A 24,518-nucleotide genomic window follows, 5' to 3' on the forward strand; every position below is an offset into this window, starting at 1 on the left:
GAAAAAAGTTGTCTCTAACTAAACTCAATCTGCCTTTGGACACAATTCCAAATCGTGTAAAAACAATGTCTCCGACATGGAAAGTAAGCATCACCAATAAAATAATCCTATTAGAACTGACGTTCAAAAGTAGAAAAAGGGGACCTCCCCTGGTGGCACAGCGGTGGAGCGCTGGGCTGCGAGGCTGCCCACAGCCTCTGCAGCGCCAGTTCGATCCCGGCTGCTGGAGAGGGTCCCACAATAAAAAAAACAAAAACAAACAAACAAAAAAAACTAGAAAAAGCCTGTCAGATATCTAACAATTGACAATTCACAATAAATACGTCTTGCTTTTATAGCTCACTGAACTGAATCGCACAAGCAGTAATGTACATGACATCCCAATGGTAATTAGGACTAAAAAAGTTAACACTAATCTGAAAACCAGCATTATCTAATACAACACCGACCCAACTTTAGAAAATTTATTTGCATTACCTTGCTACAAATCAAATAAATCTGATCTCCCATAACCTGCATTTGATGGAGAGCTCGGAATGCGATGAATGAACCTGACACAGGATCAGGTTTTGATCTCCCCACGGAAAAACAGTGGGGTTATTCATTCAGGTGGTAAACGAACACCAACAGGAGGCTGTCCCGAACCAACCACTTGGCTCAGCACCCTCTCTTCCCGAGAGATGGTGGGCAGCAGGATAATTTCTCGGCTGACACCAGAGACTTGACAGCAGGGACAAGACACCCGGAGCAAGGCTCCGAGGCCAAGGCTCCGAGGCCAAGGCTCCGGGTCAACCGTGCACGCCGCTGGGGAAGGGCTGGGAGCCAGCGGACATCAGTCCTGGCCGCCCCCGCGGCTGCGTCGGCACAGAGGGACGAGTCGGCGATGCCCGGCAGACCAGGCCCGACACCCCGAGAAAGTGAAGGGCCTGTCCTACCGGAGCCGCCACCGTGACCGGGGAGGAGTGACCCCGGCCCGGGGTCCGCAGACCCGCAGGAGGGGCATCCAGCGCCGCCTCACCTCGTCCGGCACGGGCAGGTCCTCCGCGGCCGCCTTCAGCTCCAGCACCGAGTCGGTCTGCCTGTCGGTCAGCGGCGCCGTCGTGTCCGGTCTCCCATCCCAGAGAGCTAGTTTCTCCCGAGCTTCCCACTCCGCCGCCGCCTCGGGCAGCAGCACCAGCGCTGCCTCCGCCATCGCCGCAGCCCCAGCGACCCTCAGCAACAGCCGGGGCGTGGGGACCCCGACTGAGAAGCCCTGGCCACTTCCGGGAGAACCGAGGTTTCCAGCGCGGCACCGGCGGCCGGGCGGGGCGGGGCGGGCCGCGGGAACCTGACCCCGGAAACGCTTCCCCGGTGTGTGGGCCGGGCCGGAGCCAGCACAGACGTGGCTTTACACCGGTATAAATATTTCCGGTTGGCTGTAGAAGGAGGCGAAGAATATAGGCCCTGGCGGAAATAGACTTTCCCCCACCGGAAGTCCCTTCAACTTCAATAACTTTATTGATACATGTTGTTCAGGTAATTGACTACTGTGGTAACTGACCCATCCGGTACCGGCCTTCCGGAGCTCGGGTGTCTACTGTCTCTGCTCACAGCTGAGTCGTCTGGGAAGAGAGCGTGAACTGTGATTTCCGTGTTGACTTGTTGACAGTGTCTAGATCAAAACCTCAAGTTACAAACCTTTCAAACATCCAGTAATTCCGTTGTCAGAAATTTGAGAAAATCCACATAAAATCCACATAAAAATTCTAAGATTTATGCAGACTATATCAGACACAATTAATTGTATCAAATAACTAAACAACCTGAATGTTCAACCTTGAGGAATTGAATAATTCATGGCACAGACTTGAAATTGGAATACTATTCTGTCATGTTGTAGGGGGCCACCCTGGTGGAGCGGGGGTAAAAGTCTCAGCGCTATCACCAGCCACTGCGGCATGAGTTGGATCCCCAGCCGGGGAGCTACCCACATGGCGCAGCAGACCTCCCCTGTCCTGCCCGCTGCTCCCCTCAGCAGTGTATTTCAGTCAATCTGCCTGTTCTGCTCCCCACTCTCTCTGGTAAATCCTCTCACCGCCACCCTTCCACCACCCTCGCACCCCCCACCCCCGCACCTCTGGACTACACCCCAGTTCTTGTATTCATAAATAAAAATAAATCTGAAAAAAAATGTGGATTTCAACAATAAAATGATAGTATTGGTTCATAATCTAGAGAACAAAATACTCGAGTCTACAGTGTTATAAGCAAATGATTAAATGAGAAGTGACGACTCCACCTCACAGAATCTTTTTTTTTCCCAGCTTACAGAATTTTAATCAACAAAAATAGAAAGAATGAAGACATTCAAAAGTCATCACTATGGATATCACAGTAATAATTATAGCAGGCAAAATCTAGGGAAGATGCTAAAATTAGTAGGTGAAACTCCAACTGGCAACCCCAAAGGGGTAGGAGGAAAAAATTTTAATTTCTTATTTATTTTACTTCCTAAGCGGGATGTGAGCTTGATGAAGCACTGGGTGGACCTCAGGACAATGGATGCTTCAGTTTCTGTGATCCTAGGTCCTGGTTTCACTTCCCTCATCCTCTCCTAAGCCCCAACTCTGGGCACAGAGGTGGTTATTAGTGCACTCAGGGGTACCCATGGGTGCAGTTGCTTATCCATGGCACCATATGCTTGTGTGGCTTTGGTCATCTTGTGTGATTAACTCCGCTGTCATGAGCAGAATTAATGTTTCACACACAATTGTGTCTTTCCACAATATCAATTTACTTGTAGTTCATTAAACTAACAAATGGGTAATAACTTGTGACAAATAAAAACCAGTCAACCTGATCATCAAACTGAGAGAGGTGGGAGCCCACAAATCCACACAAGCAATCTATTAACAACGTGAATGCATCAGTCCAAAACAGGTAAGGCCCTGGTCCCAGCAGTGGCATTTTTGAGGAGAGGTCAGAGTAACAGTGCTATGCAGCCTATGTCTGGGTGAGTGGCAGTGTCTCAAATGAAGTTTTATATAGAGCTGCATCTGCAGTCTGTTCACTGTCCAGTTGTTTTTATAATTTTTTAGTTTCTTTGGCCCAAGGTCAGTGTATCTAGTTGTTCAGATAAAGTTCGGGAAAATTCTCCTACTGTGTTCCCTTTGACATTTGGACATTGTTTAATTTACTTACCAAAAAAATGAGCGTGTTCTCCTACCTGCCTGTGACTATGCAGGTGCCTCTCTTTTTCCCTTTTCTTTCTCCATTTCCTAATAAACCTGTCCTTTTAAAATGTAAAAAAAAAAAAAGGGGGGGGGTTTGTACTTTGACATTAGTGGCTCCATTTTATACTTGACATAAGTTACTTTATTTTAAATAGTTCATAATTTTGTAACTATTTTATAATTTAGTAAATACTTAAATATTTAAACGACAAAATGCTCTTCTTATCCAGAGACCCCAGTGCTGTTACTTTGGCCTGGGGCAACCTCATCTAAGACTGTGTGTGGAGCACATGCAGCTCTAAAGGGCACTGAAGCACAAGTTCGATCCCTGGCCAGCGAAATAACCCACATAGCACAGCAGACCGCTCCTGTCTCACCCGCTGCTCCCCTCGGCAGTGTATTTCAGTCAGTCTGCCTGTTCTGTTCCCCACTCTGTCTCTGGTGAATCCTCTCATCCCCCCCACCCCCGGCATCTCTGGCCTATATCCCAGCTCTTGTATGCATAAATAAACAAATCTTTTTAAAAAATAGATGATACATATGAAAGGCTTAGATCACACATGGATGCTAACCAGTTAAGGTTTCAGTGTTGAAGAAGGGAGTTTAGAGGAAAGAGGAAGGAGTTAGAGAGAGAAGATGAAGGAAGAGAAACTTAGATTTTAAACCTTCTGGAATCCTCCAGGCTGATCTTCAAAAGCCTCTGACTCATTTGCAGGTGTACTTCTGACTCTGGGCATCATCCAGAAAAGCACAGAGCATGTTTCAAAGACAACCTCAATTGCTTTTCAAGCATTTTTCTGGGCCACACCCCAGAAAGGTGTGATCCAACAGCAACAAGGTTCTTAAGAGAAAGTCATACATGGAGAAGACCACTACCACCCTTTCCTGCCCATAAAGAATCATGGCCATACACTAAGGATAGCCAATGTGTGTACCTGGCATCTGAGTTGACAACAGTTATGAAGGTCTCTTTCTGCTTCTCCCTGGGGTTAGGGTAGCTAGATGCACAGTTTCATGGTGATCCTGATAGCATCTTGCTCAAGTCACAGTAACTGCAGGCTTTACTTTTTGAGTACAGATAGCACAAAGACATGCATGGCCAAGATCCCAGTTTAGAGCCCTGAACTTTTAAAGACAAAATTTAACATTGGAAGAGAATCTAAAGATCATATCATCAAACCCTTTCATGCTACAAATGAGCACACAGATCTACAGAGGTGAGAAGACCAGCCCAAGGCCCTGCAGGCAATGAAGGTCAAAGTCATGACTTCTGTGGCTGATGCCCACTGTACTTCCCCAGAGTTTCTCCAAGTTCTTTAAAAGATTTAAAAAAAAAAAAAACCACAATTAGTGTAAAAGCTAATATTACTGTAACTTTGACTTGTAACTCCAAATCTTGTTTTCAGTATAATTTAAGAAAATAATATTTAAAAGAATTGCTAATTTAATGTTTGTGGGCACACTATGCATGAAGATGTGATTTTGTGATACCGACATCCAAAAGGATTAGGGACAGAGCTGTAGAGGAACAGAGTTTTTGTATGTTATTTAGGTTAAACTAGTATAAATTCAAATGGAGTGTTACAATTTTAGGATGTGAGATGTAATTCCCATGGTAACCACAAAGACAACTGTTACTGAATATACACAAAAGGAAATGAGAAAAGAATTTAAACATATCACTACTGAAAAATCAAGTAATACAGGGTCTCCCCCTTGGCGCAGAGGTTGAGCACAGGGTTGCGAAGATGCCCGAGGCCTCCGGGGCGCCGGTTCGATCCCTGGCTGCTCCCCAGCCACCAGAGGAGGGTCCCACATGGCGCGCAGACCTCTCCTGCCGCCCGCTGCTCCCCTCAGCAGTGTATTTCGTCAGTCTGCCTGTTCTGCTCCCCGCTTTGGCTCTGGTGAATTCTCTCACCCTCCTGTGCTTCTGACTGTCCCCAGTGCTTGCATAAATAATAAAATAAATCTTTTAAAAAAAAAAAAAGAAAAATCAAGTAATACAAAACACAGTAATGCAGGACATGAGGGACAAATAAGCTATAAGGTTACAGAAAACAAAGAGCACAATGACAGAATTAAGTCCTTCCTTATCAATAATTACTAAGTTTCTAGTCTGCTGGCCTGTCCTACTGCCCTGCTGACTTCAGACTTGTCAGTCCCCCACAATCACTAGCCTATTCCTTAAAATAAATCATATATGCTTACAGACACACCACATTGGTTCAATTTCTCTGCAGAATGTTAGTATATATCTTTTAAAGCCATTCTCAAAAGAAAAACTAAAATAAACCCATTCTCTACTTAATGCTTTTTCCCTTAGAAATGAATTCATAGTATACACAGGAGTCTACATCTTAATTTTTTCCTACTTAACTACATATCATAGACATCATTCCAGGTCTAACTCATTCTCCTCATGAGCTGCACAGTAAATCATTGTATAGATTACTATTTATGCAAGGGACATATGGATATATAGGTAGTTTAGTTTTTTGTTCCTGGTTCCATCATTTGCAAGCTTTCAAGGAACATCTGGAAAACAGAAAAGAAACAGATCTATAAACTTTTTGCCTTTGTTTTGTATCTCCATACTTTCCTGCAGAATGAACTAGCTATAATCCACTGTCAGATTTTCCCAGCTGCCAGTTTCAAAATAAATATTCTGGATTTAAAGCTAAATGTGTCCAACAGGTGTCATGATGTAAGCAAGCAGCCTGCTGTTCTCACAATCTTTCATAGGAAGCCAAGTCGTGCAGGGGTATGTCATCTCAGTTCTTAGGTAGGACAACGCAGATAAACAAGATTCCCCCGCAACACTTCTAGTATTCAGTACACCACTGATTAATTCAAATGCTAAGAAGACAGTACCATAAAATAATTTTTAAGAAAATTAATGAACCAAGTTTGCATTTTCATTCACTCGTTATTTTAGGCCAGCCAGAGGGATTCTATGGCTAATCAGCCCCTGCCTCCAGTCAATACCTAATACTGGAGGGACTGAGGAAAATAGGCAGTTCCAGGCACTGATGCCATCATGCTGGTTTTGAATCTCCAGAGAAATCTGCCCAACCCAGCCCATGAACCTAATTCCCTGGCCTCTATTGCGCTGCATATTTCATATAAAGGGCTATCAAATAGGCATCCAGACAATTTATAAGATCTCTACTTCTCTATACAAAGAGAAATGTTTGCAGTCACTTTCACAACAGCTATTTCTACCCTAGTCTTCCAGGTTCTTTGGGACTTGTCTTTGTTTAAGTTTCCATTTATGGGCCTCCCCTGGTGGCGCAGGTGGTTGAGCGCAGTGCTGTGAAGCTGTCCGCAGCCTCTGCAGCACCAGTTTGATCCCGGCTGGCCAGCGAGGGTCCCACATGGCATGGCAGACCTCTCCTGTCACGCCTGCTGCTCCCCTCAGCAATTTATTTCGTCAGTCTGACTGTTCTGTTCCCCACTCTGTCTCTGGTGAATCCTCTCACCCTCCCACGTATCTGGCCTGTACCCCGGTTCTTGTATAAAATAAATCAGTCAATCTTTAAAAAATATAAATAAAAATAAATAAAAGTTTCCATTTACCTGAAATAACCATAAAGCAATTTTATTATTATAGAGTATTCCAGTTTATTAAATAAACAAATTAATGCCACATATTCCAACAATGTTTAAATATAAAGGCTTATGAAAAGTTCCTCATTTTCACATAATAGATACTATTTCTAGTACATGAATAAATATGGAGGAGTCATTTTATATCACAGATCAGCAACATTTAGCATCAGTGATTATACAAATCCACAAGCAAACAAAAAAAAATCCATTTTCTTCATGTTGGTTATAAAAGGTAAAAATCCCTTTGCCACATTCAAGCAAAATCCAAGGGGATGGGGGGACTTGCAGTCAGACACCTGAAAACATGGGACCAGGTTTTCCCATTTTTAAGTTATTTCTTGGTTAGAAATCTCAGTAATTGAGTTAACTCTTTCAGGAAGAAGAAAAATACAAACAGGTAAGATCTTGTTTTATAAAGTGTATACTGACTCAAGAAAAACTATATTTCTGTGTTAACTATGTACTGCTTTACGGTGAGGTCTGAATTTCTTTTTAGCCTGATATGAACATGTACATAATCTGAATAAACCGATAATGATGACTATTACTTGACATTCACCCTTCACATGGTCTTCTCAAAATGAACTTGCTTCTACTGTTTAGATATCATATGTGCACTTTAAAAAGAAAATGTTTTCTATATTTAAAAAATGTGCATAGAAAGTAATCCTTTAAATGCAAGGAAATCAAGAGTGAAAGCCTTTCAACAGAAAGTCCTTACCACATCAATGGAATGTTTGGTAAGAAGGAAAAAGAAAATCTCTTTCTAAAAATATGGTTCAGTACCAGCAGTGAGGCCTGACTGAGCTTAGCTTCTCACTGTCACATTTAGAGTGGGTCAGGGAGATTTAGATTTTCATCTTAGCCTTGAAACAACACCTACATGCCACTCCACACCACTTCTTTCTTCCCTTCTCTTTTTAATGACTTTGTCTTAGATTTTACTTTTGGAAATAAAATTCAGCTTCAGAAAGTCTTCTTCAAAGTAAGCATCAAGAAAGAAGGAACAGTGAAAGTGATCAGGAGGAAGACTAGTCAATCCCCAAGAAAAACCTGCATTCCTTTCATTTTGCTTCATGGAGAACGTAGCCCCTGAGGCTGAACATAAAATTTGCCTGTTTATACTACAGAAGTGTCTGCCTTGCAGCCCCAGTTAGTATGCATTTAATGTTCTAAAAAGGCAGAATGGAAGGAACCCAAGTAAACATTATCACCCTAGGGGAACAGCCTTCTAGAAGTGTAAGTTCTTGGGGCTGTCAGAGTTTTTTTTTATTTTTAAAAGAGCATGATGGAGACAAGAAAGAAGAGGGAAAATAACTCTCGTGTCTTTAAAAGAAGAAAGGAAGGTATTTCATAGCTCTTATCAGATGCTAGATAAACAGGTATACTAAAGAAATAGTTTTTAAAATTTCAAGCAAGTATTTTCCAACCAAACTAATTAGGAAATCCAAGACAGGAAATCTTTCAACAAATGTGGTCCAAACTAAAGCTGGGAAATAGGGAAAAATCAACTGTTGAATCACTTGCAGCATTTTGCTAATAAAAATGTAATAAAGCTTTAACTTACACAGCATACTTTCCTTCGCAAGGCCTTTAACTAAGAGCTTCACTCAGGATTAGAGCAAGAAGCCTAGGATTCAATGACTCTCTATACATATAGACTCTTTATTCTGGAATTATAGCTATATGACAGCAAGATGTAAACACACTCACCCTACAAGTCAAGTAGTAGCAGCTACTATTTTCTTCACCCTCAACATCAGACATTCTAAGCCTCATTTTATAGACTGGAAAGTAATAAATTTTGCTAAAAATCAAAGCAAATTACCAACAGTACCTAAGATTAAATCCAAACTGCCTGAAAACATCTCCCATCACACAAACTTTGCCACCTTCAGAGCCAACATGTCACACCATCATGAGTTTAGATACTAATATTTTGTAACTATTCCTCACAAAGGTCAAGTCTTCAAAGGCTTAAAATCACTTATTATAAGTGAAAGACCCTGCCAAGATAGGAAATTATGTAGTGCAATATTCCAGGGATCTATTTCTGCACTGTTTACATACATCGGGGGTTGAAAAGGCCACCAATCCACAGGTGAGATCTCTTCAGGTGACAAGAAGCAAAGGCCCCAGAAGTTCAAGAATAATGTCCCCTTGGAGGCTCCATTCCACCATTCTGAGGGGCTTCTTTAGAGCAGTCCAGTATTATCAGCTTAGAACTGAGGTGTGTCAGGATCTTCTCTCCCCTGAAGAAACAGTACACAGTTTCTGATCTTTTTTGCAAGTTTTCTTTAGGAAGAAACATGCATTTTATATGTTATCTTTGATGTCAAAGGGCACTTTAATGGTAAGGACTAGAATTTGGATGTTACAATTCATGCCACTGAATGTCTGATACGGTGCACACAATGCCAGTACACAGCAATCTGAATGAACCCAGTCTTCATCTGTTGCTCACACCTCAGAATCTGTTGACAAGCCAAGCAGTGAGAAGCAGTGTGAAACAAGGAAGCTTTACTCTTTTGGAAGTTGGGATTTTCAGAGGGATGTCTGATGCAGCCGTAACTTATCATAAATCCAGTTTCTTCAGCTGCTCATATGTCACAAAGAACTGGCATTATCGGTTAAGGCTAACAAAGAAAATGGCATCTGGGCAACCCTGACACATCAAACAGACCCACCAAAAACACCTACTAACAGGTATGTCTGGGCAAACCACCTGCCATGAACATGATTAAATATGAGGGGCTCCATCCTTAACCACCCCACAAGATCTCCTCATAAGCAAGGTCAGTGTGGAACAGAAGATCACAGTTGAGATATATGTATATACATCACCCATCATCTCTGAGATGATCTCTGAAGATTACATCCACACTAATTTTTTCTGACTTTGCAGGGTGAGAGAAACTTTCCAGAATGGTAAATTCTGGGTGGAAGAGAAAGACAGCAAGACCTGGGCAGCTCTCCTAAAGGGATTCTGTAGGAAGGCCTTCCACAGGAAGCAGGTATAGATAAAGCCAGTGGATGGCAAAAAACCATCTTTTCCTACCTTATGTCTAATAAATTAACTCTCCTTTCCTGCCTCCTACTTTGGCATACAGGACATAGTGCTGATCTACTCAATAGTCTGGACCTAATTCGTATTTATCTTTCCGCACTTTCTAAAATAAGCATTCTAGAATACTGCTGCCAAACCACATCCTCCCCAAGGGTGGCTAGGGATTTAAAAATCAATGCTTGTCTCTCTTTGAAATCATAAATACTCTGAGCTTCTAGAACAGCGTCTGAATAAAAAATTTTATTGGTATCATTACCTTTTAATAGCACCCTCATTAAACCAAACTTTATATTGCCTAGCAGAGACTGTATACCTTCTGAAAAAGAATTGAATTGTTATTTCTTGAATCATAATAAGTCAAAAGAATTAGAACCTACTTCTAAATTTAATAAATAACATGGTAATTTACACAAACAATATTCTTTTACCTACATGTTTTTTTCAGATCTATTGCAGCAGAAAAGGATACAATGATATTCCAAGGACCAAGTCTCAACCAATTTGGCCAAAACCCCTTATACAGAGCAAAAAACCCTTCATTCTTCCACGTCTGTTATAAAGGGGTGGGGAGGAAAAAAAGTAAACTTTCAACTTTTCAATTACATCAACTGCATTAATAATTAGTAGCCATACTGAACTGATTATTTTTCTTTAAATAAAATCCAGTTTGGAAGGCCTAAGACATCATTGTTCTTTGCCTCCTTTTGCATCTCAAGGCTTCTGTAAGATGAAGACCAAAGCTCCATGCCAAATACCCCCGAACAAATCAGATAAACAGCAGCTGAATGAATTAGAAATAAGATTTAATTCCGGTTAGTCTTTTGCTTTCATGCCATTTGAGCTCATAAGCAGGTCAGAAATAAAGTAGTGAATCAGTGATGGTAAAGATATAATTCAGAGCACCACTATTACATGTTGCTGAATGGGTAAAAATGAATAGCTCATTATATTGTGCTTTGCAGATATTGTCCTTTTTGTAAGTTGAATGTTTGTGGCAACCTGCAAGAACAAATCTATCAGCACCATTTTCCCAAGAGCATATAATGCTGGCTAGCATTTTAGCAACAAAGTTCTAAGCAATAACAAGTTTGGGTATGTACACTGTATTTTAAACGTAATGCTAATATAGGCTTATAAGACTACAGTACTGTAAACAACTTTTTTATGCTGGGAAGCCAATGCATGTAACTCACTTTATTGCAATATTCGCTTTACTGCAGTGGTCTGGAAAAGAACCCTTGATGTCTCTGAGGGGTATCTGCATCTTTCCTTCCTTCAAAGCAATACTTGAAGTCTAGGGATTTGCTAGAAATCGGGAGCCACAAAAGCAGTCCCCCATCTTTGGCTGCTAGCAATCTAGTAGGAGAGACAGTTGTAATTCCTCAAAGACAGTATTTAAACTGAGAATTAGTTAGATTGATGTGTTCCTTTGAGAGATGTCTAAATGAAGGATATTCATTCCAGCTTGATTCTGTAGTAAGAAGATAAATTTTGGAAGGAGACAGTTCTATAATCATAGAAAATATGTCAACTTTCTCACCCTTAAATATTTATCTAGATTTTCTATTTGAAAAAGCTAGACCCATTTTTGGCGAAGGCAATTGAGATTATGTGACAACCTGCTGACTGGACAGCTAGACCCAGGCATTTGGAGGCTTCTGATCAACTCCCCTTGGAATGTGGGTTCCCAGAAGCTGCTTCAAGGTTACAGCCTTGAGAAAATGTGTTACTGTATATGTGACTGGGCACAGTTAAGGCCTCTATGGTAGGGGAAAGTACTTCTCTTGCAGCCACCGAAAATAAGCCTTATAAGAAAGTTCCCTTGCTTATTAAAACTGCCACCTACCAATCTGAAGTGCTCTGCCTTTTGTTTGGAGTCTACCTGCCCTTTGCAAAAAGGGAATGGTTTCAGGTCACATTTGGAAAACTTCCAAGGATTCAACAGCTGTGTAGCAAAAACTATGTACCATTTTAGAGCATCACTCTTTTATTACACACACACACAGCACTTTCATCAACTGAAGCAACCCACTAGAATGTAAATGATTAAAATAAATTTGCTTATTTCATAACAGTGTCCTTGTTAGAATTAATTATACTAACAATAGGGACTTAACTATACCAAACACTAGACTAACTGCTTTATAGGTACTATCTCCTTTATTTTGTACATAGCAATATATAAGTGTTATTACTGTCCCATTTCCCTAAGCTATAGAGAATATGTTATCTTGATCAGAGTCACACAATTGTAAGTGACAAACCCAGAGATTTGTTTTGCTCTAAATCCTGTGCTTTAAAGCATGATCAGAAACTATTCAGTGGGTAACATGAAAGCTAACAGGCTATGAAAGGAATTCATAGCCCTGTGCAGACAGACATTCATTCTCACCTGTAATAAGCAGTCCAGGGTACCTGTGTATCCAGAGCATTTGCCATCTCGAACAACTCTCTGATTCATCATCCGTGTTCTCACAACATCGACAGGGTTTGAGGCCAGGGCCCCAGCCAGACCACAGGTGAAGCTTGAACTATAAATAAGATACCATTGGAAAACAAGAAGTTACTACCATTGAGCTATTTACCACTGCCAAAAACAGGAAATACATCTCCCTCAAACTACTGTTAAACTAATGTATAACAAGATGAGATGTATCAAAGATGACGTCCATATAGAGAAAACTGCACAAAATTTAATATCAGTACTGCTTACACTGACTTAAGAGATTCTAGCTCAGTTAATAACTTTGAAGCTCTGGAATGTCTAAGAATCAGAAACATAAAGGTCTGTCCTTTAAATTAGATAATCTATTACATCTCTTCACCATAAGCAGGCATTTCGTTCTCAGCAATCAGAGGGAAAAAAAAGATTTTCTCACTATAATGCCCACCAGGAGTTTCAGGTTGTACTCAACTTTTAATGTCACAAAGACCGATACTTGGGACGAACTAACTCAAAGTAGGATTTCTCAATCTCCACACTAACATTCTGAACCAGACAATTCTTTGTTGTAGCTGTCTGTCCTGTACATTGTAAGAGGTTAGCAGCATCCCTGGCATTAACCTCGTAAATGCCAAAGTACTCCCCCTAGTGATAATAATCAGAACAGTCTCCAAAAAATGGCCAAAAGACCCTCTAAATGGACTCTAAATGAATTAAACAATGATATATCCTAATCTGATACAAACTAACTGCAATTATTAAAGTAAATGAAGTCTGTATTTACTGTAATTAAAAGACATTTGAATTATATTACTAAATTACCAAAGCTGAAAAAAGTTAAGAGACTGCAAAACATGATCTTATTTGTTTAAAAAGGTACATACAATACACTTTCATAGGCTTATTTGCATATTCATAGAAAACACCTAAAAAAAAAACAAAGAAAACACCTGGACAGTACATATCAAACTGTTAAGATTGGTAATCTGTGTAAAGTTATAAGGACTTTTATTTTTTCCCAATTTACTTCTGTAATTTTTGAGAAAAAAACTATGAGAAAATAAGTGTTACAGTAAACATTCTTTACATTTCTATAAATTTGTATTACATGTATACCCTAAACCCATGCATACCTAAAATATTATTTTTTTTAAAAATCCATAAACATACAGGAAGTGGGTATATACAGTGTCTCCCATGAGGCCTGAGAGAATCAGATGCTTCTTGGTGAGGTCATAGACTGGCAGCTCCACACCAACAACAATGGCAGCCCTCTGAGCAGTAAGGGACACACCCTGGATAAAAATATTCATAATAAAGATGTTTCAGATAAGAGTGCCACAGAACAAGCCTTGTCAATATGCAATATTCTACTGCACTAACTATGACCAATTTTTAAGTTTTCCTGGTATAAAGATATAGGGAGACAGAGCAGGAAACACCAGAGGATAAGAAGTCAGAAGTCCTAAAGTTTAATTCTGATTTAGGCACTAATTGTATAACCCTGGCTAGCCTTTGGTGAAAACAAATTACCTCTCAGAGCCTCCAGTTTTCTTTTTCATACTGAGAGGATCATAGTGGATGACCTTTAGAGTCTATTCTATGAACTGCAAGTCACTCAAATTCTAGGAAATGATACTCCATACCAGGGCTTGCCTGATCATAACACAGTCTTCGCTGAAGAGCCGGGAAGCCATACAGATCAAAAATCAATGTATTGTAACTAAGAGATCATTTCCGTAAGAATTAAAAAACAAAAGTATTTGACCTTCAGAGAATAGCTTACACACAAATTATTCAAGTTACTTTGAAATCATGACCTATTCCTATATTTTCATTTTATTTTTTAAAGATTTATATATTTATTCATGCATAGAAGAACTGGAGTGTAGGCCAGAGGTGCGGGAGGTGAGAGGATTCACCAGAGACAGAATGGGAAGCAGAAAAGGCAGATCTACTGAAATACACTGCTGAGGGGGCCAGTAGGAGAGACAGGAGAGGTCTGCTGCACCATATGTGAACTCAGGCCACAGTTAGGATAGCACTGAGACGTAACCCCTACACCACAAGGGAGGCTCAATATTTTCACTTTAGAGTTAAATTAAGGAAGAAGAGATCATCAAGGGCAAATGTCACTCCTCACCCCTTAGCCCGTTATGCCACTTGGATTAAACAAAATGACAGAAATAGGAAAGAATAAATTCAAAAAAGAAGGAAATAAAATAAGCTAGTTGCATCTGTTTTTCCTTTTTTTTTAACATTTGAAAAGGGCAGGTTTATTAGGAAGAGGGGAAAGAAAGAGACACCTGCATAGATACAGGTGGGCAGGAGAGTTGCCTGGATATGTTTTGTTTTTTGTTTTTGTTTTTTTTTATAGATTTATTTATTTATGCATGCATGCATGCATGCAAGATCTATGGTGTAGGCCAGAGGTGTGAGGAGTGAGAGGATTCACCAGAGACAGAGTTGGGAGCAGAACAGGCAGATTAGCTGAAATACACTGCTGAGGGGAGCAGCAGGCGAGTCATGTGGTAACTGCTGCATCATGTGGGTAACTCCCTGGCCAGGGATTGAACTCATGCTGCAGTGGCTGCGGATAGCTTCATAGGTTGCGTCTCAACCTCTTGGGCCATCAGGGAGGCCCTGATCTGTTTTTCAAGTTTACCTTCCACAGTCCTCTTGTTCCCTCTTGCTGGTAAATGTTAATGAAGTTGCCTATCATTCCTCCTTGAATGGTGTTGCTTTGTGCTTGCATCCGAATCTGGAGATTATTTTAAAGACCAACATGAGAAGGAAACAAGTCCATTTCTCCCCAAATGTAGACATCTAAAAATCATCCAATCTGTTGTTAATAACCATTAATGAAAAAAACTGTAACATAAGTACTTTTATAATGCTAGCTTAAAATACTCCCAGCAAACTAAAAATTTATAAGGATTCATTCTAAGACAATGCAGACTCAATAGAAAGCATCCAGTAGAATCCAGAGTCCTGCATAACGGAGCTAGTCAAGTGTCAAAAAGAACTTTTTTTATGGTCTTTTGAAAAGAAAGAAAATGTTATATCCCCCATAGATTACTAAGCAGAAAGAGAACCTGACAGTAATTCTATAGACTTAATATAATTAATAAGAATATTCAATGTACTTGGCAGGACTAGGAATGGGCAAGCATATTTCTTACATTAGTTACTCTAAACCACTACTATTTCAATCAGCTGAACCAAAAGCATGCAGGCCAGTTGGCCAGGGGATGGCCACATGATACCGTTACACTCTGTTACACTTGAACTTACCCATGAATTTACAACAGCCCTGGAATTCATGTGACCAAGATTCCAACATAAAAATAACATTTGCTGTAACTCTTTGCATCAAATGAAAAAGACTTCTCACTAAAGAAAAATTGGTACCTTATTTTAGTTTGGGGAACAAATACATTACCTTCAACTTGTAAAAGGAACTGTTATTGTCATGCTAACATGAGAAAATAAACCAAAATGCAGGAACTGACTTTCTATAAGCCCTGATACATGTTTTAAGCATTAATAGGAATATGGATAGTTTCTCTAGCACTCTAACCCCAACACAGGGTAAAGGTATGACAAAAGTACTTTTACACATCTGTAACTTCATTGTGAGAATTGTAATATACTCTGCTTACAATCTTGTAAGAATCTCCCATTAGGTTGATGACTCTGTAGGTAGGGCCCTGTTTCATTTCTTTGTGGATGCTAAGCACATAGTATATCCACTGGTAAAAGGTAGAGAGCAGTGAATTCTGTTAAGTAATTGAGGGAAGGAGGAAGACAATATCCTGAGAGGGTTCAAAACATAACTCATACCAAATATTTTCTCTGTTTAATAGTTATTCCTTTGCCTTATTCCAAAGGGACTAAAGAGGCTATCTATCTGGTATTGTCAACAAGGTCATCTAATGTGTTATATCTAATTGTGCTAAGCAAACATCTTCATTAGTACTTCCTAAAACAAAATTAATGCACAACATAATACATTCAGAAATGGTCATAAATGAGCAACCTAGAACTGTGTAAAACTTGCAGCCCATCTATATTTAATAAATCAATAAAACAAGGGAGATTTTCAATGAAAATTAAATTAAAATATATCCAAACCTAATTTTTTTTGTTTAGTCACCAAAAACTTCATCTCCAAAAATGAGCTCTACTTTTTTTTAAATAGGTAAATCTACTTTTTTTTTTAAAGATTTATTTATTTATTTATTTATTTATTTATTTATTTATGCAAGCACTGGGTACAGTCAGAAGCGCGGGAGGGTGAGAGAATTCACCAGAACCAGAGCGGAGAGCAGGACAGGCAGAAGGACTGAAGTACACTGCTGAGGGGAGCAGCGGGCGGCAGGAGGGGTCTGCACGCCATGTGGGACCCTCCTCCGGTGGCCGGGGAGCAGCCAAGGATCAAACCGGTGCTGAAGAGGCTGCGGGCAGCTTAGCAACCCAGCACTCAACCGCTGTGCCACCAGGGAGGCCCATGAGCTCTACTTTTGAGCTTATTTTTATCAGTGGGAAATTTACTCGGTGGATATTTATAAGAGTTTCCATTAGTTATAAACAGATTCACAGATATACAGAGTATGTTGTATTCAAAGATTTTCATTATCTAAATTGTTCTCAATAACAAAATGTGGAAGGTAAATACACCTATAAAACATAGATAGCACTGCTTACTTTCAAAACATCAGTTGGATTAGCAATGGATGAGGCTATGACTCCAGAGAGAATTCCACATACCACATTTACCAGCAGGGTCTCATCTGCAAACAGAGATGTATTATTTAACTTTTCATATATACTGAGTTCTTTATGTAAGTAAACTCAAACAGATATGAAACTCATTTATATACCACTTATTCATCTTAACGAAGAAATATATACTTTTTGCATCAAGAAATTTTAAAAGGATTAGGAATTTTGCTGGTTAAAGGGAAATTCCTTGATATCTAAGAAGTAAAGTGAATTATCACGAAAATAAGGAACCATCTACCAATCCAATTTTGGATGTAAAGACAGACTATGGATTTATATCTGGTATATCTGATAGGAGAACAAAAAAGATATACTCCTATGAGAAAATGAGGAGATAAAAATCTAAAGCACATCATACATATTTAATCTGAAGTATATTGAAATGCCTCCAAAGCCTCGTAGCCCCTGGTCATCACCCTCACATACCTAAGACTAGTGGTCATCCCATGTTTGGGGTTTTTTTTTTTTTTAAAAGATTTATTTATTTACTTATTTATACAAGCACTGGGTACAGTCAGAAGCGCGGGAGGGTGAGATAATTCACCAGAGCCAGAGCGCGGAATAGAACAGGCAGACTGATGAAATACACTGCTGAGGGGAGCAGCGGGCGTGGCAGGAGAGGTCTGTCGCGCAATGTGGGACCCTAGCCGGTGGCCGGTGATCAAACTAGTGCTGCAGAGGCTGCAGGCAGCTTCGCAGCCCAGCACTCAACAGCTGCGCCACCAGGGGAGGCCCCTCATCCCATGTTTAAAAAAAAAAATTGTATGGATTAAAGCAAAGCACAGAATCAACCAGCAATAGAATATTATAACTCAAGAATTCTTAATTCTATGGACTATAGTCATGTTTTACTGAAAAATAGGTGATGATTCCCATGATTTCAGAAAATGTTAAATTGGCTAGAATTGTAACAAATCCTCTAGTCTAGACATTTTGTAGATGAGCACAACTCATTAAAATATAACAGTGCTCCTTTTAAATGGTACTTTCTTTTTTTTTTACACCTCAGTAACATCTTTATTTTATTTATAATAAATTTTATTTTTATATTCCCCATACAATTGCAACCCCCTTATTTTGACCCCAATCCCTCCCCTCCCGCCCTTTACCCCCCCATAGAATGTCTCTGGTTCATAGTTTTTTGGTGATTTTGATTTTCACTTTCTTATAGTTATTCATTTTCCTGGTCCCTTATTTAAGTTTTCTAGATTCCTGCTATGAGTGAGACCATCCGGTATTTTTCTTTTTCTTTCTGGCTTATTTCGCTGAGCATGATCCCTTCCAGCGCCATCCATGTTGCTGCAAATTGCATGTGTTTATCTTTTTTGAATGCTGAGTAATATTCCATGGTATATATGTACCACATCTTCTTGATCCAGTCATCTATTTTTGGGCATTTGGGTTGTTTCCAAAGCTTAGCTATTGTCAATAGTGCTGCTATAAACATAGGGGTGCAGGTGCTCTTTGGAATTGATGTTTCTGTGTCCTTTGGGTAAATATCTAGGAGTGGAACTGCTGGATCCTATGGAAGCTCTATGTTTAGTAGGTCCAGAAATCTCCACACAGCTCTCCATAGTGGTTGGACCAGTTTGTACTCCCACCAACAGTGCAGAAGAGTTCCTTTTTCTCCACACCCTCGCCAACATTTGTTGTTGCTAGTTTTTTTAATAGGTGCCTAAATGGTACTTTCTTAACATCAGCTGAAAATTGGCTTGCTTTGAGCACAATTTGTTATACCTAGCGTACTCCCCAGAAGTAATAAACTCACAAGTAAGCTAAAGAAAATCTCTTCCAAAACCACTTTAAAAAAAAGACAAGCTAACTCCTGCCCACAAGTAGGAAAAAAATCCCCCCTCACCTTCTAGGCGTTCAACAAATAATCTCTTCAAGCTCTGGTAAGTGCCTATCTTGATGGTGCCATAGGAAGCCTGGCGTAACATCGCAGGTGCAATGCTGTCAAATCAACATACAGAGGGCTGAAAAAAGTTCTTAATATCCTTTAAGAGACCCACACAAGGACATACGACATACATTTGCCTTCTGTAATGAAACTACACTAAGACAGATTTCTTTTTTTCTTTTTATTTATACAAGAACTGGGCTACAGGTCAGAGACACGGTAGGGTGAGAGGATTCTCCAGAGAGAGTGGGGAGCAGAACAGGCAGACGGACCGAAGACAATGCTGAGGGGAGCAGTGGGTGAGGCAGGAGAGGTCTGCCACGCCATGTGGGAATCTCCCTGGTCAGCCAGGAATCGAACCTGCGCTGCAGAGGCTGCAGACAGCTTCACAGCCCAGTGCTCAACCCACGACGCCACCGGGGAGGCCCTAAGACAGATTTCTTAAAATTCAAAATTCAATAAAAATAAATAGTAAATAGTTTGGTTAAATATATGCAAATTAGTAGTTTGCGATGAAAACATAAGTGGACATGGTGTTCTACTTGCCTATCCATCTCAAAATGAAAGGCTTTCCTCTCTCAATACAAGGTCTTTGGTGAAATCTGGCCTCCATAGGCATCTAATGTTTTTCCATTGTTGCTCCGCAGTTTACCTCCTACCTCCTTAGGGGGTGCTGTTTTATTATCTCCTCTCACTCAGGTTACCCTTCCTGACCCCAGTGGCATCTGTACTTCAGCTGTTTCTGAACTTCTCTCTTCTTTCTCCAATAGCAAGCTGGCTTCTTCCCTCACCCTCTTTTTCAAAACTCCTCTTACCAAAGTGACCAACTGACATATTTGTTGCTAAATTAAACAATGCCTTTCAATTAGTATTTTATGTAACTTCTGCTATACTTGATGATGCACTACATGCAGCTGTCTCCTCCCTGAGGTGCCAAAACATCACCCTCTCCCATTTCTTTTCTTTTGTCTGCAGCATTCTCCCTCTGTCCCCAGAAGTCTGTCCTACGCTCTCTTTTCTTCTTGCTTCATTCCCTGGATGCCCTCAACTTCTCCCAGGCTTCAACTCCTATGAAAGATTGCAAACTCCTAAATTCATGTTTCCAACATTGATCCAAAATGCATTTCCAACTGCTTCCTAGACTTCTCAATTCACATGTCCCACACCAACCTCCAGACTAAGTGTACCACACTGAACTAATTACCTTGCTTCTCCAAACAATTGACTCTCCTCTTGTTTTCTAAACCTGAGACTGAAACCTCCATCTACACATCAGTGCAAACCAGAAATTGAGACATCAGCCTCATCTCCCTTTTCCCCAGAACACCTCATAGGAAAAAATCATAACTTGTCAATACTCTGCCCTACACAGCTCTCTAGTCTGTCTTTTTTCTCTCCATCCCACAATACCTCAATTTAGATCCTCCATGTCTGCCTCCTATATATCAGCCTACTTCCAGTGTCACCAGCCTCTAATTTTCTCCCTGTGGAAGGTAGGCTTCTTTTTACAATGGAAACATATCAGTACCTTATTTAAAATCCTTCAGTGGCTTCTGTATGTCACAGGAAGAGCAAAGTAAAGGGCTTACAGCTACCAGGCAAATGCCATGAGTGAGTGAAACAGGTGGGGTCTAAGTGCACACACATGCACTATGTGAGTGGTAGAGACTCTGGAAACCAGAGAAAGCATGTCTAATTACAATTACTATTATCATTAATGAATGTATTTAGTCCCAGATGTTAACTTTTCCTGAGAAGAAAGAATGCCAGCCTTTTGTATATAATTTCTCACATTTAAAATACGGACTCAATTGAAAAACCAAAAACCTTTTGGGTTTTTGGAAGAGGTGGGTGGAAGGGCTATATGGCACCAATCTGGGACTTAAGGTGTTTTGGATAAAATCAAAATGCTTAGCATGGCCTGAGGTTGTCCATGTTCTGACCCCCTATTACTGCCCCAACTCTATCTCTTGCTACTTACCAACTCCCACACTACATCCATGCAGGATGATGCGCAATTCCTAGAATATACCATGCTCTCTTAAATATGCTGCTGGCTCTACAGGAATATAGCTCCCATCTAACTTCACCTGGCTAGTTCTTGATCCTTCAAGATCAAATCCAGCCTCCTGGACTGAGTAGCTTTCCTGAAAATCCCTGCACTTCCCCAAAGTCAGGATTGACGCTCTGCCTCTACTAGGCTCTAGTATTTAATCGGACTCCTCTGCAACTCTGTTCACAAGTCTGCTGTCCCCACAAAACAGTTCCTGCAGGACAGTATATTATATTGTTGCTGGTCCCCATTTGTCCTCCCAGATCACGTCTTACACTTCTGTCCCATTGTGCATAAAGAGGCTGATGCCTATGGAATACATCACCAGGCTTCCCAGCTTTCTGACTTCAGACAATAAAAGACGGGAAGGAGGGAAGTGAAAGAAATAGAGGCATTTCTTCCTCTCCCTGGGCACATCCCTTGATAACAACTATTTGCTCCTTCGAGGCTTAGTCCGAGCAGGCTAAAACTATTTCTACTATCCTGATTTGTTTGGACCTAAAAGTGATAACAGTTTCTCACTTTCTGTGTACCTCAATATCCTTCATTTGTTCCCTTCATCTTTAAGTAGCATCTTCATTAATCTCTATTTAAACCAACCAAATTTTGCTTTGTTTTGAAACCAACCAAATCAGTTCTCTTCCCTTCAAGCCTCTGACATAGGCAAGGTCCTGTTTTATTCACTTTTCTACCCTGTGTCTACAACACTATTTATTAAAAGAAAAGTAGTTCAAGGGCCTCACCTCGTGGCGCAGGCAGTTGAGTGCTGTGCTGCGAAGCTGTCTGCAGCCTCTGCAGCGCCGGTTTGATCCCGGCCAGCCAGCGAGGGTCCCATATGGCACAGCAGACCTCTCCTGTCGTGCCCGCTGCTCCCCTCAGCAGTGTATTTCTGTCATCTTCTTGTTCTTCTCCCTGCTCTGTCTCTGGTGAATCCTCTCACCCTCCCACGAACCTGGCCTGTACCCCGGTTCTTATATGAATAAATAAATCTTAAAATAAATAAAAATTAATAAAATGAAGGTTTTTTTAAAAAAAAGTAGTTCACAACAATCTTATCCATGGGAAACACTATACTATGACATTTTCTTTAAAAAAAAAAAAAAAAAAAGATTTATTTTTACTTATCTATGCATACAAGAACTGGGGTGTAGGTCAGACATGCAGGGGTGAGAGGATTCACCAGAGACAGAGTGGGGAGCAGAACAGGCAGATCTACTGAAATATATTGCTGAGGGGAGTAGCGGGAGAGCCAGGAGAGGTCTGCTGCACCATGTGGGTAGCTCCCTGGCCGGAGATAGAATTCAGGCAGCCGTGGCTGGCAATAGCTTGCCAGTGCTGAGACTTTAACCCCTTGCCCCACCAAGGAGGCCCAATTTGCAATATGGCAAAAATCTCAGTAATTCAGAATAGTCACAGGAGAAAAGGGTTATTTTCAGAGTAAAACACTGAATTTTGGGACTTCTAAAACACAAACAATTTTACTATTATTTCTATATTTAACTATCAAAAAGTTTTACCACATTTGCAAGATAAAATACATAAAGTATATAAAAATAAAGTTGAAATGAAAAATCTACCACTCTACCTGCTCTGCTCTTTTCAAATATACTTCCAGCTTTTTGTTCCTCTCCAAGTCTTAGTCTTAAGTCTATTCATTTGAAAGGTCAAGTGTGAAATATAAATGCATAAAGGTCTACTTACCCTGAATACAGTGCTTTCAGCCCTTCTTCTCTGGCAATCCTCACTAAAGCATGCAGCATTCCTCTGTATCTAATTTCCTTAAAGTTTGCATCATTCGTCTGGCCTTGAATCTGGAGTCGTGTCTTGGTTAAGTCAATTGGAAATGTACCTTACACATTTCAAAATAAAAGGAAATTCCAATAAATAAAGAATACACTGTAATCTATTACTGAGTTCATAAAAAGAAAGAAGTGGTACATACTTTGCAATACTTTTTCTACAAAAAAATAGGAGCCAAAAGATTTTTAAAGGCATAAACATATTTATATGTACATTTTTATTTTTCATTTTATTCTCCATAGGATTTGAGGTGGTTGCATTGCTGTAGAACGTGACTACATGGAATGATGCAAACAAATAAGAAAACCATTTTAAACATAAGTTACCATTTCTCATATAGTGAAGGTTAAAATTGGGTTCAATATGAATAAAGAGAGGTAAAAGTTCATTTTCTAAAGTTTTTCACTTTGTGCTTCACAGTCTAAAAGTAAATATGTTAATACAGGTAAAAATGTTTGCTCGAGTACTTAACAGTCCACCCAAATATATAAAATCCATCCTCAGTGAGGCTGATGAATTGTGTCTATGGGAGAGTCCAGCACAGAGTGCCCAAGGTGGTGGTGATGGTGGGTGGTAAATGTGCCTCAACCCCTCAGGCCTGGTTCACATGGCCTCCTCAGGGCAGCCCCTGCCCCAGGAGAGCGGGGACTGAAGCCCTGGAAGCAAATGCAGTGTCCAAACCAGTAAGTGGCATTCGATAGCTGTTCAGTCAACATTTGTTGAATAAATGACTCCAGGTACATCAAGAAACAAAGGCATAAATGGGATCTGATGTGTAATTCAACTAGTGAGGAAGTCACGAATAGGTTCTGGGTAATAAACATCATGGAAAGGGATTGAATAATGATAATCAGTTGAATCTGGCTCAGAGAGGACCTTTGCGCCACTCAAATCTCTTTCCAGTCAAGTTTGTTAATAGTGGCAAAGTGAAACAGATATAAATGGAAAATCAGTCATAAAATGTCTGTTTGGTTGACAAGTTCAACTTTCTGCCCACTGAACTTCAAACCCTAAACTGCTAGCAAGGAGCCAAAATGACATTTTTGTCTTAAAAGCATACTGAAAGAAGGAAATTCTGAATTCTGAGATTAATGTTTTATGACTTCAATTCTGTGCTTGAACTACATTCACAATTAGATACCAGAAGGCAACCTGAAGTTTTAAACATGATCACAAGCAGCAAGCAAACCGCCTCCAGCACCCTGGGCTCCTTACCACATTCCGCTGTGATGGAGGCCAGCCCTCCATACACGAAAGGCTTCCAGTTGAGGGCTGACATTCTCTACTGTTCCTTCTCCTTTGACTCATGGAAACATAGTCTCCAACAGGTTTTGTCCTGGAAACAAAAGGTTCAAAGTTACTATGGGCGGTTTCTTCTTTAAACCTTGTGTTTCACTTGGAGAGTACTATCATATACTATCACTGAACACCTCCCCCCAACACACATAATTCCCAAGGGGAGCCTTGTCTTAATAAAACAATAAACCCAGTAAACAAACCCAATAAATCATCAATTACTACGCTTACTTTATCATTACCTTAATTCTCATTCAGTAATTCAGATATCAAATAAACTGATACTTTGATATGTGAGTGTGCATTCAGTGTAGTACATGGAGAGTATTTTCTGAGTGGTTTATTTCATCATA

At 40.3% G+C, this 24,518-nt stretch overlaps 2 protein-coding genes across 2 annotated transcripts in view; both read right to left on the reverse strand.

Moving 5' to 3' along the window:
• COG3 (component of oligomeric golgi complex 3) overlaps nt 1-1,201 on the reverse strand; it is a gene marked incomplete at its 3' end in the record, with an annotated part of 54,468 nt that extends 53,267 nt beyond the window's left edge. The window contains exon 1 of the mRNA XM_084235985.1: nt 1,019-1,201. Within this exon, the coding sequence (XP_084092111.1) occupies nt 1,019-1,192 (174 nt within the window). The 5' untranslated portion in view covers nt 1,193-1,201. The remainder of the gene's footprint in view (nt 1-1,018) is intronic.
• An 8,195-nt stretch (nt 1,202-9,396) lies between these two features.
• Nucleotides 9,397-24,148, reverse strand: SLC25A30 (solute carrier family 25 member 30; the record flags this gene model as incomplete). The annotated part of the gene is made up of 9 exons (XM_084235806.1): nt 9,397-9,438; nt 10,358-10,438; nt 12,281-12,419; nt 13,502-13,626; nt 14,997-15,092; nt 17,039-17,124; nt 18,975-19,069; nt 22,771-22,918; nt 24,085-24,148. 9 exons carry the CDS (start codon nt 24,146-24,148, stop codon nt 9,397-9,399), a joined length of 876 nt encoding a protein of 291 aa, XP_084091932.1.
• Nucleotides 24,149-24,518: the final 370 nt, after the last annotated feature.

Source organism: Talpa europaea (assembly GCF_964194135.1).
Source record: "Talpa europaea genome assembly, chromosome: 6".
NCBI classification, from domain to species: Eukaryota; Metazoa; Chordata; class Mammalia; order Eulipotyphla; family Talpidae; genus Talpa; species Talpa europaea.